Source organism: Lachancea lanzarotensis, scaffold LALA0S01, assembly GCF_000938715.1.
Source record: "Lachancea lanzarotensis genome assembly LALA0, scaffold LALA0S01, whole genome shotgun sequence".
In the NCBI taxonomy this organism is placed as follows: domain Eukaryota; kingdom Fungi; phylum Ascomycota; class Saccharomycetes; order Saccharomycetales; family Saccharomycetaceae; genus Lachancea; species Lachancea lanzarotensis.
In genome coordinates, this window is record NW_019212879.1 from 704,708 (window position 1) to 723,762 (window position 19,055).

The 19,055-nt window shown below is 45.3% G+C and overlaps 9 protein-coding genes and 1 non-coding gene across 10 annotated transcripts; 6 read left to right on the forward strand and 4 right to left on the reverse strand.

Moving 5' to 3' along the window:
• Nucleotides 1–601: 601 nt before the first annotated feature.
• RPP2B (LALA0S01e07360g1_1) lies at nucleotides 602–937 on the forward strand (the record flags this gene model as incomplete). Its single annotated transcript, XM_022774440.1, has 1 exon — nucleotides 602–937. One exon carries the CDS (start codon nucleotides 602–604, stop codon nucleotides 935–937), a length of 336 nt encoding a protein of 111 aa, XP_022626537.1.
• A 161-nt stretch (nucleotides 938–1,098) lies between these two features.
• On the reverse strand, nucleotides 1,099–1,809 carry NKP1 (LALA0S01e07382g1_1; the record flags this gene model as incomplete). Its single annotated transcript, XM_022774441.1, has 1 exon — nucleotides 1,099–1,809. The coding sequence occupies one exon, from the start codon at nucleotides 1,807–1,809 to the stop codon at nucleotides 1,099–1,101; it is 711 nt and encodes a 236-aa protein (XP_022626538.1).
• A 157-nt stretch (nucleotides 1,810–1,966) lies between these two features.
• On the forward strand, nucleotides 1,967–2,038 carry LALA0_S01e07404r. The gene has a single exon. It is a non-coding gene; the product is annotated as a tRNA-Asp (tRNA).
• Nucleotides 2,039–2,248: 210 nt separating this feature from the next.
• Nucleotides 2,249–3,124, reverse strand: ATO3 (LALA0S01e07426g1_1; the record flags this gene model as incomplete). Its single annotated transcript, XM_022774442.1, has 1 exon — nucleotides 2,249–3,124. One exon carries the CDS (start codon nucleotides 3,122–3,124, stop codon nucleotides 2,249–2,251), a length of 876 nt encoding a protein of 291 aa, XP_022626539.1.
• Nucleotides 3,125–5,750: 2,626 nt separating this feature from the next.
• On the reverse strand, nucleotides 5,751–6,500 carry LALA0_S01e07448g (LALA0S01e07448g1_1; the record flags this gene model as incomplete). Its single annotated transcript, XM_022774444.1, has 2 exons — nucleotides 5,751–6,325; nucleotides 6,392–6,500. The coding sequence occupies 2 exons, from the start codon at nucleotides 6,498–6,500 to the stop codon at nucleotides 5,751–5,753; spliced, it is 684 nt and encodes a 227-aa protein (XP_022626540.1).
• A 196-nt stretch (nucleotides 6,501–6,696) lies between these two features.
• Nucleotides 6,697–8,283, forward strand: VPS17 (LALA0S01e07470g1_1; the record flags this gene model as incomplete). Its single annotated transcript, XM_022774445.1, has 1 exon — nucleotides 6,697–8,283. The coding sequence occupies one exon, from the start codon at nucleotides 6,697–6,699 to the stop codon at nucleotides 8,281–8,283; it is 1,587 nt and encodes a 528-aa protein (XP_022626541.1).
• A 954-nt stretch (nucleotides 8,284–9,237) lies between these two features.
• Nucleotides 9,238–11,766, forward strand: LALA0_S01e07492g (LALA0S01e07492g1_1; the record flags this gene model as incomplete). The annotated part of the gene is made up of 1 exon (XM_022774446.1): nucleotides 9,238–11,766. The coding sequence occupies one exon, from the start codon at nucleotides 9,238–9,240 to the stop codon at nucleotides 11,764–11,766; it is 2,529 nt and encodes an 842-aa protein (XP_022626542.1).
• A 357-nt stretch (nucleotides 11,767–12,123) lies between these two features.
• On the forward strand, nucleotides 12,124–13,980 carry MUS81 (LALA0S01e07514g1_1; the record flags this gene model as incomplete). The annotated part of the gene is made up of 1 exon (XM_022774447.1): nucleotides 12,124–13,980. The coding sequence occupies one exon, from the start codon at nucleotides 12,124–12,126 to the stop codon at nucleotides 13,978–13,980; it is 1,857 nt and encodes a 618-aa protein (XP_022626543.1).
• Nucleotides 13,981–14,000: 20 nt separating this feature from the next.
• CIN10 (LALA0S01e07536g1_1) lies at nucleotides 14,001–15,596 on the reverse strand (the record flags this gene model as incomplete). The annotated part of the gene is made up of 1 exon (XM_022774448.1): nucleotides 14,001–15,596. One exon carries the CDS (start codon nucleotides 15,594–15,596, stop codon nucleotides 14,001–14,003), a length of 1,596 nt encoding a protein of 531 aa, XP_022626544.1.
• Nucleotides 15,597–17,529: 1,933 nt separating this feature from the next.
• Nucleotides 17,530–18,813, forward strand: RVS167 (LALA0S01e07558g1_1; the record flags this gene model as incomplete). Its single annotated transcript, XM_022774449.1, has 1 exon — nucleotides 17,530–18,813. The coding sequence occupies one exon, from the start codon at nucleotides 17,530–17,532 to the stop codon at nucleotides 18,811–18,813; it is 1,284 nt and encodes a 427-aa protein (XP_022626545.1).
• Between the last annotated feature and the right edge of the window lie 242 nt (nucleotides 18,814–19,055).

Consider the following 19,055-nt stretch of genomic DNA (forward strand, 5'->3'; position numbering starts at 1 on the left):
CCACCTCTAGCTGGAAATTGACAAAGTCACGTGGTTAACAGAACAGTGGAAACGACAGGAAATAACTTCCATTGACCGTTTTGAATGGAATCAGCATACATCTGCGCACGACTATCCCCGCTTGTTATAGGTTTATTTGGATATGAAACCTACAAACCGCGAGATATAAATCTCCTGTGCTGACAGAGGAAAAATACTGCAAAAATGAATCCTCGAATCTTTCCTCTACTGCTTCTGAATCCTTCCCCTTATCGCTACCACATGTGCGGTCAAAACACAACTTTAAAGATCACTTTTCTGAGAACGGTGTATGTGTGCTTCTCAGCTGTCTTACATTTCTCGCTTCGATGTGCCAGCTACCCAATTATCTACTCACCAACACTGATTTCCCCTAGTCATTATCCACGATTATACCCAGCGGACGCACTCGACTGAAAAAAAAAAATTATCATGAAAAATTTCATGAAAGCTCATTACAGCTCTTTTCAACTCTTTCCTCTACTTTCTCTTTCCCGTTTACTTCTTTCCACAAGCCTAAGGAATAGTCTGCATTGACCCGCTTAATTTGATTATTCTATTATCGTCTATCTAACCACAAAGTATGAAGTATTTGGCTGCTTATTTGTTGCTTGTTCAAGGTGGTAACACCTCTCCTTCTGCTGCTGACATCAAGTCTGTGATCGAAGCTGTCGGTGTCGAAGCCGAAGAAGCCAAGATCAACTCTTTGTTGTCTTCTTTGGAGGGTAAGGGCTCTATTGAGGAGATCGTCGCCGAAGGTCAGACCAAGTTGGCCTCTGTGCCAGCTGGTGGTGCCGGTGGTGCCGCCTCCGCTGGTGGTGCCGCTGCTGGCGGTGCTGCTGAAGAGGCTGCCGAAGAAGCCAAGGAAGAGGAGAAGGAAGAATCCGACGACGACATGGGCTTCGGTTTGTTCGACTAAACGTATCGATAGCTGTGGGATTGAAAAACTGAAAAAAGAGAAAGAAGCATTTTCTTCTTTTTTGAATATTTTGTTCTTAAAATTGTATATCCCTACTACCTACCGTAATATTATAGTTTTCCTCTAACATCGATTTTACTCGAGTGCAAGACTCCCAGCTTCTAGTTCAGTGTTTTTAAAGCGGAAATCAGATTTTCCAACTCTCTTAGGTACTCCTCGGGCAATTTGCCATCTTTCTTCAAGACTTTCTCCACCAAGGTGGCCGTTTTTTGTGCCTGCACAATAACGTTGTGTTTGAAGGTAGCAAAGTATTCAGCAGGCTCACTACCGTCATCACGTCGAATGGCATTTTCTAAGCTCTCAAAACGATCGAATTGGGCCTTGAGTTTTGGAACTAGGCGTGAACCTTCACGAATAGCAATGGACTTTTTTTTGAGTCCCTCGCGTAGTTCGTTGTATTCGTGCAGCAAGGGCTGTGCGTCCAAATCTTCAGAGTTCAATGCCGAGATATGGGGCAAATTATCAATGTCCTTCATCAGTTGTTGTAAAGAAACGAATTTACCGTCTCTAGCTTCTTGTAGATCGACTAAATCCGCGCCAATCCTGTCTTTGGGAAGGTCACCCACATTTGCCATGACCCGATATAGATCTTGTCGAAGAGTCTCTTTCTCTTGCTCTTGCACTGCCAGAAGCAGCTCATCCCGATTGACCATTCTAAACGCATTTTGTTGTCGTTGTGCCAATTCCTTTGCCAGTGTCTTTCGTAGCGATGAGACGACGTCTGGGTTCAATTCCTCGAATTCCGGAATCTCAAAATTCCGAAACTTTTCAATTTCATTGTCAAGAAAAGTTGAATACTGGAGATACGACATAAAGGTGCGTTTCGATCTATAACCATAGCGGATGTTTCGCTGTTTTAGTTGATAGCGTCTGTACATGGTGAATCTTAGCTACTTATTACAGTTGTGAGTATTATATGATCAAATGACAGCAGTATATACCTTTGAAGTAGCGCCTTTCTTCAAGAAATCCGCGATAGTTTAGTGGCTAGAATTCGGGCTTGTCGCGCCCGGGACCGGGGTTCAATTCCCCGTCGCGGAGTATTTTTTATTTTTTAATTTTCGAGTACATCTCTAAAATGGCACTTCTAGTAACGTCAATGGTAAAGGCGTGTCCTGGGCAGAGACAATAATTCGCTCTTGACGTAGCGGTTTCCCATATAGTACATGTAGTTGGGGATATATATACTCGTAGCAATTAGATCATTTTTTTTTTCAATTCATCAAAAGGTGTTGGCTTAGGCCCTGGCTTTCAAACGGTTGGAGCATTGGGCATGTAGTAGGCACGTACTGGGAGATAGCTGTTGGAGGAGTCAGCCACACCACTGTAGAGTGAGTAGAACCCGCACAAACTGCTCAAGATACCGAAATAGCCACCGGCTTTATTGACGTTTTCATTACCAATAAAGGTGCCTATTGTGAGCATTAAAAAGGTGAGTTCTAGGAAGAAAAACAGCAGAAACAATCCCCATGTACTTTTCAGCGTGCACAGCAACATGAGGAATGTGAAAACTGCCCATCCGGCCAAGAAAAATCCCATTGCATTTGCCAACATTTGCGGGTCGTCTTTGTATGAAGAAACAATGCCAAACTGGTCCAGTAGAATGCATCCGTAGCTGATCCAGAACCCGCCAAAGGAGCCAAAAACGGTCATGGCATATGTGTTGCCGGTTGGGTAGCACAGCAGACCCGCGAAAAGCTCGATGCAGCCGCCGAAAAACAGACATGCGCTGACTACGACTTTAGCGTTGGTGACACCACGCACCTGGGCGTTCAGAAGCGATAGCACCAGCGTGCAGTACGAGAAAGACGCCAGTCCCAAAGGTACTGGATTGGCCAAATTGGAAGGCCGACGGTGGTGGATTCCCGGGTTCAATTCTCCGGCAAAAGCGTTGGCCAGCTCATCGCGACGATAAGTGGCGTCGCCCAGATGCACGTATTGGCCGTCCACGGAAACGGCATGCACGAGTCGTGACACCAGAGGTCTGTGGTGGTCATGATCGGTCTGGTTTCCCTGGTGGTCGTTACCTTGATGATGATGTTCGCCCTGGTTGGATTGTAGCTCATCGTAACTAGCTTGAGTGGGACCCTTTTCGAGGTCACGTGAGGGCGTTCTTTCAAATTCCATTACGTAAGCGCTGTGGATATCACTCTATGCGGTGAAAAATGAATTTCGTATATTAATCGTTTGGTTCTTATAGGTCTTGTAGAGACCGACGACACACACACGAGATGAGATGAGATTTACAACAGAAACAATATCTCACTAGACCACACACAATTTGTCTCAGCAATTGTCTTTGCGTTTGTTCAACACTGTTCAACTCTTGTTTCAACACTTGTCTAACAGTATCCAAACTTGACCTTCCGCTGTTCTGAACAGCCGATACAATTCAGCGCTTTTATATAGAAAAACTGTATATGTATACCTCGTCTTGCACAAGGTCCACTTTTTTTTCTGTTGGCTCCGCCGGTGTGGTTCTATTATGATGCCCTATTATGAAGGTCATCATCAGTACCTTACCATTACGGCCATTTTAGCTATGGGTGGTCTTCTTCTTTGGCCCGGGTCTCGAATGGCGTGATGCCTCTCGGTGGTGTCAGAAACGAGAAACGGACTTATCAGGCGAGACGGGGCCCAATGGATTCGTGGATTCATGCACGGGAACAACGTTGGCCAAAAACTTTAGTGAGAGGGAGTGGTATGTGTGGTGTGATTGATGGGGGAGAGAGAGAGAGAGAGGGAGAGAGAGGGAGAGAGAGAGAGGGTGTCGGAATAAGCGGCTGCGGAATAAGCGACGGGCGGGAGAAGCTACACAGGCGGGAGTAGCTTTATGTTATAAAAATTGTATTATGGGCAGGACTAGGAACGAGTACGGGTCGGATGGCGAGTGGCCGTGTAGAATGATGAGAGGAATGACAAGAAGAATGACAATAAGAATGACAAGAAGAATGACAAGAAGAATGACAAGAAGAATGACAAGAAGAATGACAAGAAGAATGACCTAGGACGAGTAGCCTCCCGAATAGAACCGTAAGTAGAGTTCTTTTATCCACCAGTGACATGTAGACAACTTTCCATCTTGATTCTTATGTTCAGGCGTAGTTAGTAGGTGTTACAGTTCTGTAATATATCAAATACCAATACCAAAACGAAACACCTCAACGAAGTGAGCGCTGAACCCACCGGCCCCTGTCTATATTCATATGACTCCAAGCTACGAGTCATTGGGAATGTGGAGTCCACTCGTTGTTTGTACAGTATCATACTCACTAATTACGTGTCTACTCGAGTTTACTCTTCCCCTCGGACTTACCACACGATCGCCGAAACCCATGTTTTGAAAACCGGATCATAAACGGGTCGTCACCTGGTACGAACGGATTGGTAATTCAGGTTGAATCACGAACCCGTTTGAGGATCCGTTAGTTTCAACTGCTCACGATATTGAATCAATCCACTTTCAAAGGATGGCTAACGCTACTGTAAGCTTGTTGATCTGATATTGCCAAAAATTCAGGCCTCCAACAGCTTCTCTTGCTTCACTCAGTGTTTTGAACAGTTTAACGCCATGTACCATCGTGAAAAGTCCTGAAAGAAGAATGGAAAAGGTTTTAGGGTTTGAACTGTGGGCTCAGAACCAGCGACACACATGCTGTAATCTGAAGGTTGGTTTATAAACATGCCTCAGTATTCTAGCAGTCGAAATAAAATAGGCATCATCTTGGACAATGGGCCCAACAAGAAAACAATGCTCAAAAATCTCAACAAGACTTTAGAAGTACTGTAACAATTGGATACATGAACCACGCTTTGAATTGGAAAATCAGCAGTACCTTGCGCAGCTCGAATACTATACCAACGGCTATGCATGTGACGGAGAAACGCATGCACCTGTCCTCCCTGGTTTCATTCCAACGTTCACACTTTCTCGACTGAGAAGTTTTACTCTAAACATCAACTGGACGACGAGTTGACACTTTGAATTACACCCCATGGCTTTTTCACATACTTGCAGGACTATTGATGCTCCATTATCAACGGGATCTACTCGTTACTACGAAATTGTTGGAGGTGTAAAAAGTGGCTCAATGAACCTTTGGACCTACAGAACTCTCAAGATCGAACGAGGTTCTTGGTGTAGTGGGACCTCACTATCGCCTACAAGGAGACCAACTCTTGTGTTACTCATACCTCCCACCTTGTCGCAAGCTCAATCGACTCTCGCGGGTTTCTATCATGGAGTTGACTCTAAGATGCACGTTGAAGGGCTAAAAGTCACGTTGATCTCTAACCACTAAGAGCAGCAACAGCTGGAAACATTGCAGTATTGGAGGATGACAATGGAGTAATGACATTGAGTACATCCAGCGAAAACCACAGAGATATGGACTTAAGGGTCTAACGGTTTTCGTCGCACTGGAGACCGGGAAGGTCCAAGGCCGCATTCACGTATCAAGTGATATATTCTTGATATAGTCGAGAGATCAAAATTTTGATAGGATTCGCGGCTTTTTCCCCCATGCATTGGTTCCAGATCATTGTGTATCGGTAACTGATTAATTTTTGACTTCAACTGCCCGGACCAAGAAACTGATCTCACAAACAGGTAGTCGCTCTGTACGAGCACGGCTGGTTCTCAGTCACCATACCATGTATCCCAAACCAAAAGAAACGGATCCTCCAAACGGGTTGGTTTCTGGTCACTATGTATTCCAGACTGCAAGCGCCCAAACTGGGGTTAAATTCCCAGTCACTTGGCATCGCTAGATTTATTACTATGTATCCCCGACTGCAACAATTCAATTATTTCTGCCAAATCGTTGACAGCAGCGTCTATAAGATGTCCTCGTTTTTCCAGCAACACGCCATTAGTATTGTTGCGGACCAGAATCGTGGCACATCCAGCGGCCCGTCCGCACTCCATGTCGTCCCATGAATCGCCCACCATGACCATATTTTCTGGTCGTATGCGTAGATGCGTCGCGATATGCAACAACGGAGCCGGGCTAGGTTTGGTGGGGCGAAACTCCCGCGTCAAAATGTGGTGGAAACGGTCGAGTTCCGGAGGCACAAACTTGGAAATGAGGTGACGCACGGCCGTCATCAGATTTCGGGTGCAGATGCCCGTACTTACATTATGCAGTGTCAAAAATCGCAACAATTCTAGCAGTCCCGGCTGTGGCTTCATTTCTGCCATTGCTTGGGCCTCTACTCTTTTGATCTGCAAGTTTGCCTCGTCTTGCAGTTTTTTGGAAGGTAGCTCGTCTATAAACGTTAAGATATCCATTTGAGCGTCGTGCAGTCCAACTGCATCCCGCATGGCCTCTAAAAAAACCAAGCTGTTAGTAAACCCAAGGAAAATAACCCCGTGTCGCTATATCTTAAACATACTGAACATCCACGACTGCGGCAGACAAAGCGTGCCATCCATATCGAAAACAATTGCTTTAATGGCCGTTTGACTTGGCAAACTTGGCCTTAGTTTCATCAACACACCCATCACTGTGAAATAACGGCTCGAGCACCTTGAACTTTCTATAATCGTGTGTATCTCACTCGAGATAACCGTAGGTCAATATCACCAAATCTATAATAAATTAGCATCTCAACCAATATAAGAATATCAAGTCTAACGCCTGAAAGTTGAATAACTTGGACTCGATCTACACTATATAAACCTTTTAAGAACACCAGACATGGCCTCAGCGGTTCCTTATGATCCTTACGATGATATAGACAACAATCCCTTTTCAGAACCGGCACAAACAGCTGAAATTGGTCCAGAAACACATCCTGCCGAAAATCAGGGCCAGATTGAACAAGCTAAGACCTCAAACCCAGAAAATGAGAATAAAGACGAACCACAGCAGCCGATTTCTGAATTGCTCCCGGAGCGGCACTCGCAAGCGAAAAAATTCCAATTGATGGTAAAAGTCACCGGCCTGGAAAGAGTAGGGACGTATACTTATAAAAAGGATAACCCAACAGTCCAATTTGACGTTTCGACAAATTTGCCCACTTTCCGCAAACAACAGCACCGGAACGTGAAAAAGACCATGACCGAATTCCAGAACCTTTTTTCATTTTTGAATGGGGCCACTCCTGAAACTTTTGTGCCAGCACTTCCGCTTCCCAGCACAAACTACGGGATCAGCAACTCCGAAGATTACAACAAGACATTGAAAAACTTCCAAGAATGGTTCGACCGCATTTCAGCCGATCCACTTTTACTCCGAAGCGCAGAACTCGCGTTCTTCATCGAAAGTGATTTCAATACATACACTCCGGTTGGCAAATTGAAAAATACTCCAGTTACGGGACTAAAACGCAAAACTCTCAAGCAATTGACCCCACCGTACGACGAATGTCTAGAACTGGCGGAGTTCAGGCCCTTGGTCAAGTCGATACACCACTTGAGTAAAGACATTCAAGTCAAGCTGTTGAAACTATGCAAGATACGCAAAACGCTCTCGCAAGATGAAAATGCGGTGGGACAAGGCTTCAAAGAACTGGCTCAGGACTCCTCCCACGCCAAATCGCACGGAAAATTCTACCTCAAGTTTGGAAAGACTTTAACGGCTGTAGGTGACATTGATAGCGTTATGGCAACGTTGGATGCGGCTACTTTGTACGATGGCTTAGAGTGGATTGGCGAAGAAACTTATACCGTGAAGGAGGCCCTGACGAATCGCCACTTTCTAATGCGCGAGCTGTTGCAAGCGCAACAAAACTCCAAGTTTAGACAAGAACAAGCTCGCAAATTGCGCGCCAAGAGGGATGTAAGTCCGCTAAAAGTTGACGACGCGATTCGGGCCCTTAAGACGGCAACTACGGCCGAACATGAGCTGACGCTAAAGCTACGCCGTATCACGATGAATATGTTGCTGCAGAAACAAGAATGGTTGGAATGGTTCAATACGTTTTTGATCAATTGCATTAAGGAATACACAATGCGCAAAATTGAATATGAACGCAAAAAGCTCTCGCTCTTGGAAAGGATACGAAGTGACGTGAGAGCGGTTGATGAATCTGGTGGACTGTCGCGTCTTGGCCGCGGTACTCGTACGGGACGAGACGCGTCTGCGGTGATCAAGCCGTCGCAAACGTCGCAGGGCGACAGTTGGACAAGCGACCCAAGATCGCATGCTTTTGAGCCTTCTGTTTTGAAGACCGAGTTTGATGCATCCATAGACACTGAGCCAGAAGATGTTAGTGTAGCGGAGGATCGGTACGCGTTGGACGCTAAAAGCGCAGCACATCTACTGGGTACGAGCACATTCTAGGGAAAATAGGGTATGGATGTAGGAATAGCACGATCGTGGATGGATAGTGCTCGCTCGGCCCTCTCTCCCCCCTCCAAAAAACCGTGAAGAACTGAAATCTGACGCTACGATTCCGTCGTCGTATACAATGCTATAGAGGAGGATCGTGCGTCAGCGCTGCATATCTGTTCGTCACACTCGTGGAAACAAAGAAGAGTTTGAACAGCAGGGACAGAAATCCATAAGTCTGCGAAACGTGGCATATCATCAGGGTACGGATGGAGTTCAAATTTCGTCAGGTGGCTTGCCAATAGGATTTGAAATTCGAATCAATAGAAATAGTCCCTTCGATAGTGGAGACTCGTATAGAAAACATTCTCCACCAAAGTAAACCACGTCGGTTCACGACCACCACAGTCATCGCCAGATCACCCCTACAACAACTACTACTACTACTACCAGTATACCAACAGTGTACCACTCTACGTACAAAGTGACAAGTTTCCCAGTATTATTTTCGTCTCTTCAGGGGCATCACAGATTATTCAGGAACCTTTCTATTCGTTGCCTCAGTCGCATTTATCCCAGATCGTTTCGTTTTCCACGTTCTAAATATTTTCACCGTATACTCGGACCTACTCAAGTAAATTTCCCCAGCGTAGCTCTTGGGCCGGCATCGGTACGTTTTCTTCGCAGAAGAACTCGCACCAAGTGTCCGAAAAAGGCAATTATTGTCAATTATGCCCCGTTCCGTGTTTTCACCCACGCACTGAAAAAAAAAAGATATCAAGCTCCCATGAGGTCTGCAATATAAGGCCAGCGTAATAACCCTGAGATTTTAACTTATCCTTTCAGGCCATTTTCTGTTCTTCTGACCTACACTTGTTGGTTAGTTTTTGGGAAGTTTCTTCTTGATCTTCTTCTTGCCTCAGTTAGACCACTCCCACAGCTCTTCAAGTACATCACCCAAACGCAATGGTCGCTTTCACTGTGGACCAGATGAGGTCCCTTATGGACAAGGTCACTAACGTGCGTAACATGTCGGTTATTGCACACGTCGACCACGGTAAATCGACTTTGACCGATTCTTTGGTTCAAAGAGCCGGTATTATTTCGGCTGCCAAGGCCGGTGAAGCCCGTTTCACTGACACCAGAAAAGATGAGCAGGAACGTGGTATCACTATCAAGTCTACTGCCATTTCTTTGTACTCTGAGTTCTCTGACGAAGATGTCAAGGACATCAAGCAGAAGACCGTTGGTAACTCGTTTTTGATCAACTTGATCGATTCGCCAGGTCACGTTGACTTCTCTTCTGAAGTTACTGCTGCTTTGAGAGTCACTGATGGTGCTCTAGTTGTTGTGGACACCGTTGAAGGTGTGTGTGTGCAAACCGAGACTGTGCTAAGACAGGCTCTTGGTGAGCGTATCAAGCCTGTTGTTGTCATCAACAAGGTTGACCGTGCTTTGCTAGAATTGCAGGTCAGCAAGGAAGACTTGTACCAGTCTTTCTCCAGAACCGTTGAAAGTGTCAACGTTATCATCTCCACCTACGCCGATGAGGAATTGGGTGACATGCAAGTCTTCCCATCCCAGGGTACCGTTGCCTTCGGTTCCGGTTTGCACGGTTGGGCTTTCACCATCCGTCAATTCGCCAACCGTTACGGTAAGAAGTTTGGTGTCGACAAGTCTAAGATGATGGAACGTCTATGGGGTGACTCTTACTTTAACCCAAAGACCAAGAAGTGGACCAACAAGGAAACCGACGCTGACGGTAAGCCTCTAGAGCGTGCTTTCAACATGTTCGTGTTGGACCCTATCTTCAGACTTTTCGCTGCCATCATGAACTTCAAGAAGGACGAAATCCCAGTCTTGTTGGAAAAGTTGGAAATCAACCTAAAGAGTGACGAAAGAGACTTGGAAGGTAAGGCCTTGCTAAAGATTGTTATGCGTAAGTTCTTGCCTGCTGCCGATGCTTTGCTAGAAATGATTGTCATGCACTTGCCATCTCCAGTCACTGCTCAAAACTACAGAGCCGAGCAATTGTACGAAGGTCCAAACGACGACCCAGCCTGCATTGCCATCAAGAAGTGTGACCCTACTTCCGACTTGATGCTTTACGTGTCTAAGATGGTTCCTACCTCCGACAAGGGTAGATTCTACGCCTTCGGTAGAGTCTTCGCCGGTACCGTCAAGTCCGGTCAAAAGATCAGAATTCAAGGTCCAAATTTCGTTCCAGGTAAGAAGGACGATTTGTTCATCAAGGCCGTCCAAAGAGTTGTCCTGATGATGGGTAGATTTGTCGAGCCTATCGATGACTGTCCTGCCGGTAACATTGTCGGTTTGGTCGGTATTGACCAGTTTTTGTTGAAGACTGGTACTTTGACCACCTACGAAAGTGCTCACAACATGAAGGTCATGAAATTCTCTGTTTCTCCAGTTGTGCAAGTCGCCGTCGAAGTCAAGAACGCCAACGATTTGCCAAAGCTTGTCGAAGGTCTAAAGAGATTGTCCAAGTCTGACCCTTGTGTCTTGTGTACTATGTCCGAATCTGGTGAACACATTGTCGCCGGTACCGGTGAATTGCACTTGGAAATTTGTCTATCGGATTTGGAAAACGACCACGCCGGTATTCCTTTGAAGATCTCTCCTCCTGTGGTTGCTTACAGAGAAACCGTTGAAGGTGAATCTTCCCAAGTCGCTTTGTCCAAGTCTCCAAACAAGCATAACAGAATCTACTTGAAGGCTGAGCCAATCGAAGAAGAATGTTCTCTAGCCATTGAGAGCGGTAAGATCAACCCAAGAGACGATTTCAAGGCTCGTGCCAGAGTCATGGCTGACGACTACAACTGGGATGTCACTGACGCCAGAAAGATCTGGTGTTTCGGTCCAGACGGTAACGGTCCTAACGTCGTTGTCGACCAGACTAAGGCTGTGCAGTACCTAACTGAAATCAAGGACTCTGTTGTCGCTGCTTTCCAATGGGCTTCCAAGGAAGGTCCTATTCTCGGTGAACAAATGCGTTCCGTCAGAATTAACATCTTGGATGTCACTCTGCATGCCGATGCTATCCACAGAGGTGGTGGTCAAATCATCCCAACCATGAGAAGAGCTACTTACGCTGGTTTCTTGTTGGCTGAACCAAAGATCCAGGAACCTGTTTTCTTGGTCGAAATTCAATGTCCAGAACAAGCCGTCGGTGGTATCTACTCCGTCTTGAACAAGAAGAGAGGTCAAGTCGTCTCTGAAGAACAAAGACCAGGTACTCCATTGTTCACCGTCAAGGCCTACTTGCCAGTTAACGAATCTTTCGGTTTCACCGGTCAATTGAGACAAGCCACTGGTGGTCAAGCTTTCCCACAGATGGTGTTCGACCACTGGGCCACTCTAACTGCTGACCCATTGGACCCATCTTCCAAGGCTGGTGAAATTGTCCTTGCTGCTCGTAAGAGACACGGTATGAAGGAAGAAGTGCCAGGCTGGCAAGAATACTACGACAAATTGTAAGAAAGTTCTTAGCACAGCTATCTACTTTCACGTTTTGCTCGTAGTCATATTAACTTCGGAAACATACTGAGCGTTTATAACCTTGTAGAACCGATTTAATTCTATTGTATATTTCTAACTTTAAAAGGATCTCAAAATAAGTTCGTTTGTTTGCCTTGTGAGCTTTTGAGCTTGTTCAACTTTGTTGACAACTTCGTTGACAACTTGGCTAACAATATCATCAAAAGATAACTCTTATATCAACAGAAAGTGATCTTCCTGATGATACTCGAAACTAAAAAGAACCCCCACTTGTGTTAATGATTTTAGGTTGTACGTTTCCAACCTGAACTTCTGTTGTACCACACTTAAAGCATCATGTCACTTCCTGAAGATCTAAAACCGTTGTACACGGAATGGCTGGGAATAGAAACAGAAAAAGCTGCCCAAAAGAGTGAGAAACTGGGCGTCGTTTATGCCAAAGCTTTGGAGAATTTGAAGACGCATGAAGCAACTCTTTTTCATCCGAATCAACTGCTAGCTGTCAAGGGAATTGGCAACAGAATCAAAAATGTTTTGCGAGACCGTTTGCACGCTTATTGCCAGGAATCCGGGTTCCAGTTACCGCTGGATCCTGCTTTGCGCGTAGAAAACCTTGAAAAACGGCAAAGGACCAAAATACGATCGTTGCACGCTACGGATGACCTTGATGACCATCAACCTTCCAAAAAAAGGCGCAAATACGTACCTAAACGGAGGTCAGGAGCCTACGCAATCTTACTGGCATTGTTAGAAGCCCATTCATCTCGTCAAGGGTCTTCCAAAATCGAAATTGTGGCTATGGCTGGCAAATACTGTGATCATAGTTTTAGCTCCAATCCCGCATCCCGCGATTTCCATAGTGCATGGAGTTCAATCAAGACTCTTCTAGCTCGTGAGCTGGTTGTCGAAGAAGGACGGCCCAAGCGCTACATTTTGACCGAAGAGGGTGAAGATATGGCCCATTCTTTGAAGAAAACCGATCAGATTGAATTCGAAGACGAGTTGGCTTATCAAAATCGTCTGAACACACAAAGATCAGGGTCCCCGCAACGGGACGATAGTGACTCACCGGATTTCTCCGTCAACTATTCTGCATTGATGGAAGCTTCGGCTTCTCCAAGCACGAAAAATCCTTCAATTGCATTAGCTCGCCAAGAAAGCGTTCTTCATCAAGACTCTACACCTTTCCTCTCTCAGCAAGCCGGTTTAAGAGAAGACTCTTTCACAGGTCAGAGTCCACCACAAATACCCGCCAGTCCTTTGAAGAAAGTGCGAGACAACATAGTCAGAGCCCGTTGGGAAGGTATTAGCTACGAGTTCTGGAATCCCGGTAGTTATGAGATTGTGCTCATCATTGACCACCGAGAGGTTAAATCCAAACAAGAGCGTGAGTTCTTCGCAACGCAGCTGCAAGCCAGGGGCGTCTCTGTTGAAACACGACAACTTTCACTCAGTGACATGTTGTGGATCGCACGGAACAAAGTTAGCAAACGTGAATGTGTTCTTAACTTCATGTTAGAAAGGAAAAGGCTTGACGATTTTGCCATGAGTATTATGGATAATCGGTTTGTGGAGCAGAAAAACAGGCTAAAGAAGACCGGTTGTAAAAACATTCATTACCTCGTGGAAGATACAGTAAGCGATACGGCCAATCGTATGGCAGATGCCATTAAGACTGCTGTTTGGATCACAGTTATCTACAATGGGTTCCATGTCAAAAGGACGAAAAACTCAGACGGCACTGTGGCTTGGCTCAAAGGTATGACCCAGACGATTGAAAGCTACTACACTGAGAAAGCTTTGTTGGTGATGAGTCCCCGAGATTTGAAGAGCCAAGAAGACTATTTCAATACATTACACAGGTTTCGTGAACAATTCGAGCGCAATGAACATCTCGAATGTTGTCAACGGTTCGATTGTTTCCAAGAAATAATGGATAAAAGGTCATTAATGACAGTGAAAGAACTATATCTTCGTGCTCTTTTGACTAACAAGGGTGTTTCTTTGGAAAAAGCCATCTCAATTCAAAACAAATTCCCCACTTTGAAGTCTCTACTACTAGCATACCGGCGTTGCGATACAGAGGCTGCTGGTAAGAATCTGATAGCTGACGCGCTAAAAAATGAACCCGGGACGAGGAAAATCGGTAAAGCCCTGTCTGAAACCCTATGGTGTAGTTTTGGAAAGTCCTAGCCGTCTGGCTTGGTGCGGGTTTAGTGATACTTTCTATACACGTAGTGAACATCTATTCCATTCTCGAAAACTTGTCCGATCTCTTCTAGAGATAATCCCTTGACTTCAGGATACCAAAAGTAAACGAAACACCAATTCAGAGCAGTCATCACGGTAAATAGAGTCATTGTGCACTCGTTACCGAATCCTCTGACCAACGGAAGGAAGGAAATTGATAATGCCGAGTTGGTAAGCCAGTTGGTACACGTAATACAAGAAGCCCCAAACGACCTCTGATTCAAGGGCAAAAATTCAACGCTCATCCATGGAATGGCGCCCATTCCAACTGCATAGGCCGCCACGTATACCAACAATGCTGCCAAAAAGGTAGCGGGAACCTTGTATTGGAATCCAACCGTGCTGACAATTAGTCCAAGAGTCATTATCCAAATAGTGTGAAGGAGAACACTTCGCCTTCCTGATCGGTCGACAACATACATTGCAACGATGGTGAAGAGAAAGTTAATGGAAGCTACAGCCACCGCTGGTAAAAGTGGGTCTTCGACGCCAATTTTTGAGAAAATGAAAGGCGAGTAGTAAACAAATGCATTGAAGCCCGTCGACTGTTGGAAGAACATGAGAACGCAACCCACTATAAGGGCTCGGCGTGTTCTTGGGTCCATCTTAGTACGTCCACCACGTTGCGCTGTTGCTCCAGCCATATTACTCGTAGTTTCTGAGATCAAAGCTTCTATGTCAAAGGAATCATTACGCGCTGAATAAGATGAGCGTAGAAGAGGCGCTGATTCTTCTTCATTGGTGCTTATGCTCGACATATTGTTCACAAAACTTACCAATTTGTTAACTATTTCGATCTTGGATGCTTTGGGATAGATAACATGTAGTGATTCTTGAGCTGCTCGCGGATTTCCAGTAAACAGCAGCCATCTTGGAGACTCCGGTAGCGAGTTGACAAGTAAAAGTAGTACTACGGCTGGTAGCCCACCTAATGCAAAAAGTATTCTCCATCCACCTGTGTGGTTGTGTATAAACCATGAAAGTACACATGAGAATAATTGACCACTGGTAATAGCAAGGGTATTAAGGGCCAAAATTGTTCCCCTCGCCGAACTTGGGGAAACCTCACTCAGATATATTGGTATGCACTGCGCCGCGATTCCCACAGCTATTCCCAAGAGGAGTCGGCCTGCGACTAGAGCGGGAAGTGATTGCGCAGACGCCATGTCAATTGCTGCAATTGCAAAAAGCATGGAGCAAAGGCCAATTGTGCGTTTGCGGCCCAAACGGTCAGCCAACGGGAACGCGCATATGGAACCAATAAAGGCGCCAAGACCTGCGGTTCCGGTGATGAAACCTTTTTGGTAATCCTTCAATTCTTTTAATCCCAAATCCTGGGGCCGTAATGACATCAAAACCCCAGCAATGGTGCCTCCGTCGTACCCAAACAGAAGTCCCCCGATCGATGCGCTGATGTATATTTTGGCAGTTTTCCAGCTTAGCGGATACTGTCGAAGGTCAATATCATTAGCCGTAGTATCAGTTACTTGCGAATAAGCAGTATATATGTCAGTAAAGGGATCGTTGCGGCTTCTGTCGTTTGAGGACTCCGCTGCCATGATATGTAACTATTTGAATGATACGGGTTGGTCCCTGACCATAGAATGGGGCTAGAAAAGAGGTTGAAGAACTAAATTATATGTAATGGACACTAATTACCTCTTGAAGAGTAAAGGTTTGAAGACTCAATGGGGTTTTCTAGTAGGTTTAGCTGAAGTTTATTCTCGATCCAACCGGGACTGAACTCTTAAATTATGTAGTCTATATGAACCAATTTACCTAAAACGAAGTTGGAGCCTCGAGTCACGTGATAGAAAGAGAGTTAAAATCTCATTGAGATTCAAGCTGACGACGGCAACTGTGGCGAGCGTATATCTAATATTTCGCTGTGTGGTTGGTTGAAATTTGTAGTGGCTCAGGGATAGCTCTAATTTCACCCGAAATAGTCAGTGATTTGATTCTTTTCGTTATTCAAATACAAGAGCGTTTGTCGAGCTGTGTGTGATTATTCCGTTGCGGGACTGAATTTAAAATTTAGTAATGGTAAATCAGGGTGGGTACTCTAGTTTTAAATTGCCGTTCAAAGGTTCTGCTATTTTCTCTCCTAAATTGTATTGTGAATAAATTGTTGTTGCTCGAACGTAGAAACGGGGTCTAATACAGTGTGTATGGTGTTTCAAGACACGTTGATTTCAACCAATTGATACAGTTTGACTATTCTTTTTTGTAGCAGGCTCATGCTTGATAGCACAAGGTCTTTATATTAAATAGACACTTTAAACTGACATAGGTGACAGAGTAGGAGAGAAGTGATAAATGAACATGTTCATGGGGTGAGCCAGTGGGTTGCTATAAACGTGAAGTTGATTGCTCGGCTACATCAGGGATTGAGTGCTGCTAAAGGTAAAAGTCAGCTACTAACCTTAATAGTGGATGCTCATATCAGTGACTCTTTTTATATCCATCGTCAGACTCACCTCGGTCACGTGATAAAATGACAGCGACAGAAGGACAGGAGGTTCGGACTTTTAAACGATGCTCTTCTGCTAATGCGGATGAGTTACGATCAAAAGGCTGTACTTGAATCAACTTTCGTCTTTCTTTGAGGTCTCGACTACGTGTGTGAAGTCCCATGAGAGTGTTCATGCTCGCTGTCGAGTTAAGAGTGGGCCTCTAAAGTGTCTTGTTACGACGACCGTTCCATACCCCTTGTGATGTCCTCTTTAGTAAGTAAGTGAGTGCTTGCACCTTAGTTTTCCATCCGCTGTTAAGAACAAAAAGGATCGTCCCAGAGCTTGGACAGACAAATCACCATCTATGGGAGTGAGAAGTTTTCATTTGGACTTAAGTGCAACGCCAAAAAAATCTTAATTATAAACAGAGGAAACCTCTGCTATTCAGTGCGCTTGGCTCGACCGGTGGTTCGAAATTCAATGACTTGTAGTCGTTCAACTCTTTTGGTCACTTTTTCAAAACCTGTCGCTTCATGACATCACTATATACGAACCTTCTCTAATGTTTCCAACGTCACGCATTAGAACAGTGTCCGGAACTATAACTCTCTCCCAAAAAGATGTAGATAAGAGGTTAATACCCGCTTCAACCATTCAGTTTCCATTACAGTCAAAACGTATAAATTCGTCAGAAGTCACGTGACAAGAAACTAGATTCTCACTTCAACGCTAAGGAGACATAAGTTTAGGCAAAATCCAAGTGACCACTAAACATTTCTGTAAGATCTTCAATCATATCACCCATCACAACATTTTCAATACCCTCTCTCTCGTACTAAAACTCCAAAAATTATTAGCTTTACGATCCTGTCATGTGACTTTCTCATCAAGGCTCCGGATATCAATTTAGTAGTTAAATGAACTCATCATCAAGTTCATCCGCCAATTACACCTTTGCCTTGAAAGGGGTTACAACATTCAAACCTATAAACACTCTTACACCAAGAGCTCCGCTGCAAAGACATCCTCACTAACAAAAATGAGTTTTAAAGGCTTTACCAAGGCGGTCAGCAGGGCTCCTCAAAATTTCCGTCAGAAATTCAACATGGGTCAGCAGACAGAAGACGCGGTTTATGAAGATGCGGAAAGACGGTTCAAAGAGCTGGAAGGCGAGACGAAAAAACTCAGTGACGAGTCCAAACGGTATTTCACGGCTGTCAATGGCATGCTGAACCATCAAATAGGGTTCGCCAAGGCCATGGAGGAGATTTTCAAGCCGATTAGTGGGAAAGTAAGTGATCCCAATGCTACCATCCCAGAAGACAATCCAGAAGGAATTGAGGCAAGTGAACAGTACCGTGAGCTGGTGGCCGAGCTGCAAGTGACTTTGAAGCCTGACTTGGAGCTTATTGACGAGAAAATCGTCAAACCGTCGCAGGAATTGCTTAAGGTGATCGATTATATCCGGAAAATGGCCACCAAGAGAAACCACAAGAAATTGGACTTAGATCGTCATTTGAATACCTACACAAAATACGAGACCAAGAAGGAACCCAACCCCAAAGACGAGGAGAAACTTTACAAGGCCCAGGCGCAAATGGAGGTGGCTCAACAGGAATACGACTATTACAACGACATGTTGAAAAACGAACTACCCATACTCTTTGAGCTGGAGGCCGAATTTGTCAAGCCGCTGTTTGTGTCTTTCTATTACATGCAGCTGAACATTTTCTACAGTTTGTACAACCGCATGCAGGACATGAAGATCCCGTATTTCAACCTGGACACGGACATCTTGGAGGCGTATACGGCGAAACGGGGCAATATCGAAGAACAAACAGACTCGCTGACGATCACGCGGTTCAGAGTTGGTTACGGCAAGGCCAAGTTGGAGATGACCCGCAAAAAATATGGGGTGTCATCGCCCACCAGCCCCGGGTCGCCTGTGACACCTGTAACGCCGCAATTCGAGACTGTGGGTGCCGCTCCCGGTGGCTACAATCCGCCCCCATACCCCGCAGGTCAACAGCAATCCTACCCGGTTGAAAAGGCCGCCTACGTGCCTGCAGCTGTACAACAGCCGGCCGCCTACGCTGCATACACACCACCTACCACGGCTCCAGCTCCAGCTCCAGTCGCGCCCGTAGCGGAAACCGTCACTGCGTTGTACGATTACCAGGCCCAAGCCGAAGGTGACTTAACTTTTCCTGCTGGGGCTATCATACAAGTCGTAGATCGCACTGACAGCACTGAAGGCTGGTGGACAGGAGTGTACAACGGCTACCAAGGTGTTTTCCCAGCAAACTACGTTCAATTGAACTAAAACCAAATGCGAGTCACATGATATTTGTATCACGTGGTATCAGTCACGTGCTGTTTTCTACTCACGTGATGTAGATTTTCTGTCTATAATTACCACATAGTAAACCTTTAAATTGTTTCAACTATAATAGTAAACTTGAGCTTGAACTCATCACCATAAACTTTCAGTCACGTAACTTCCACACAACTGCCGCCCTAGCGCTGTTGTTTTGGAGTTAAAGGACCCGCATCAGTGCCGTCAGG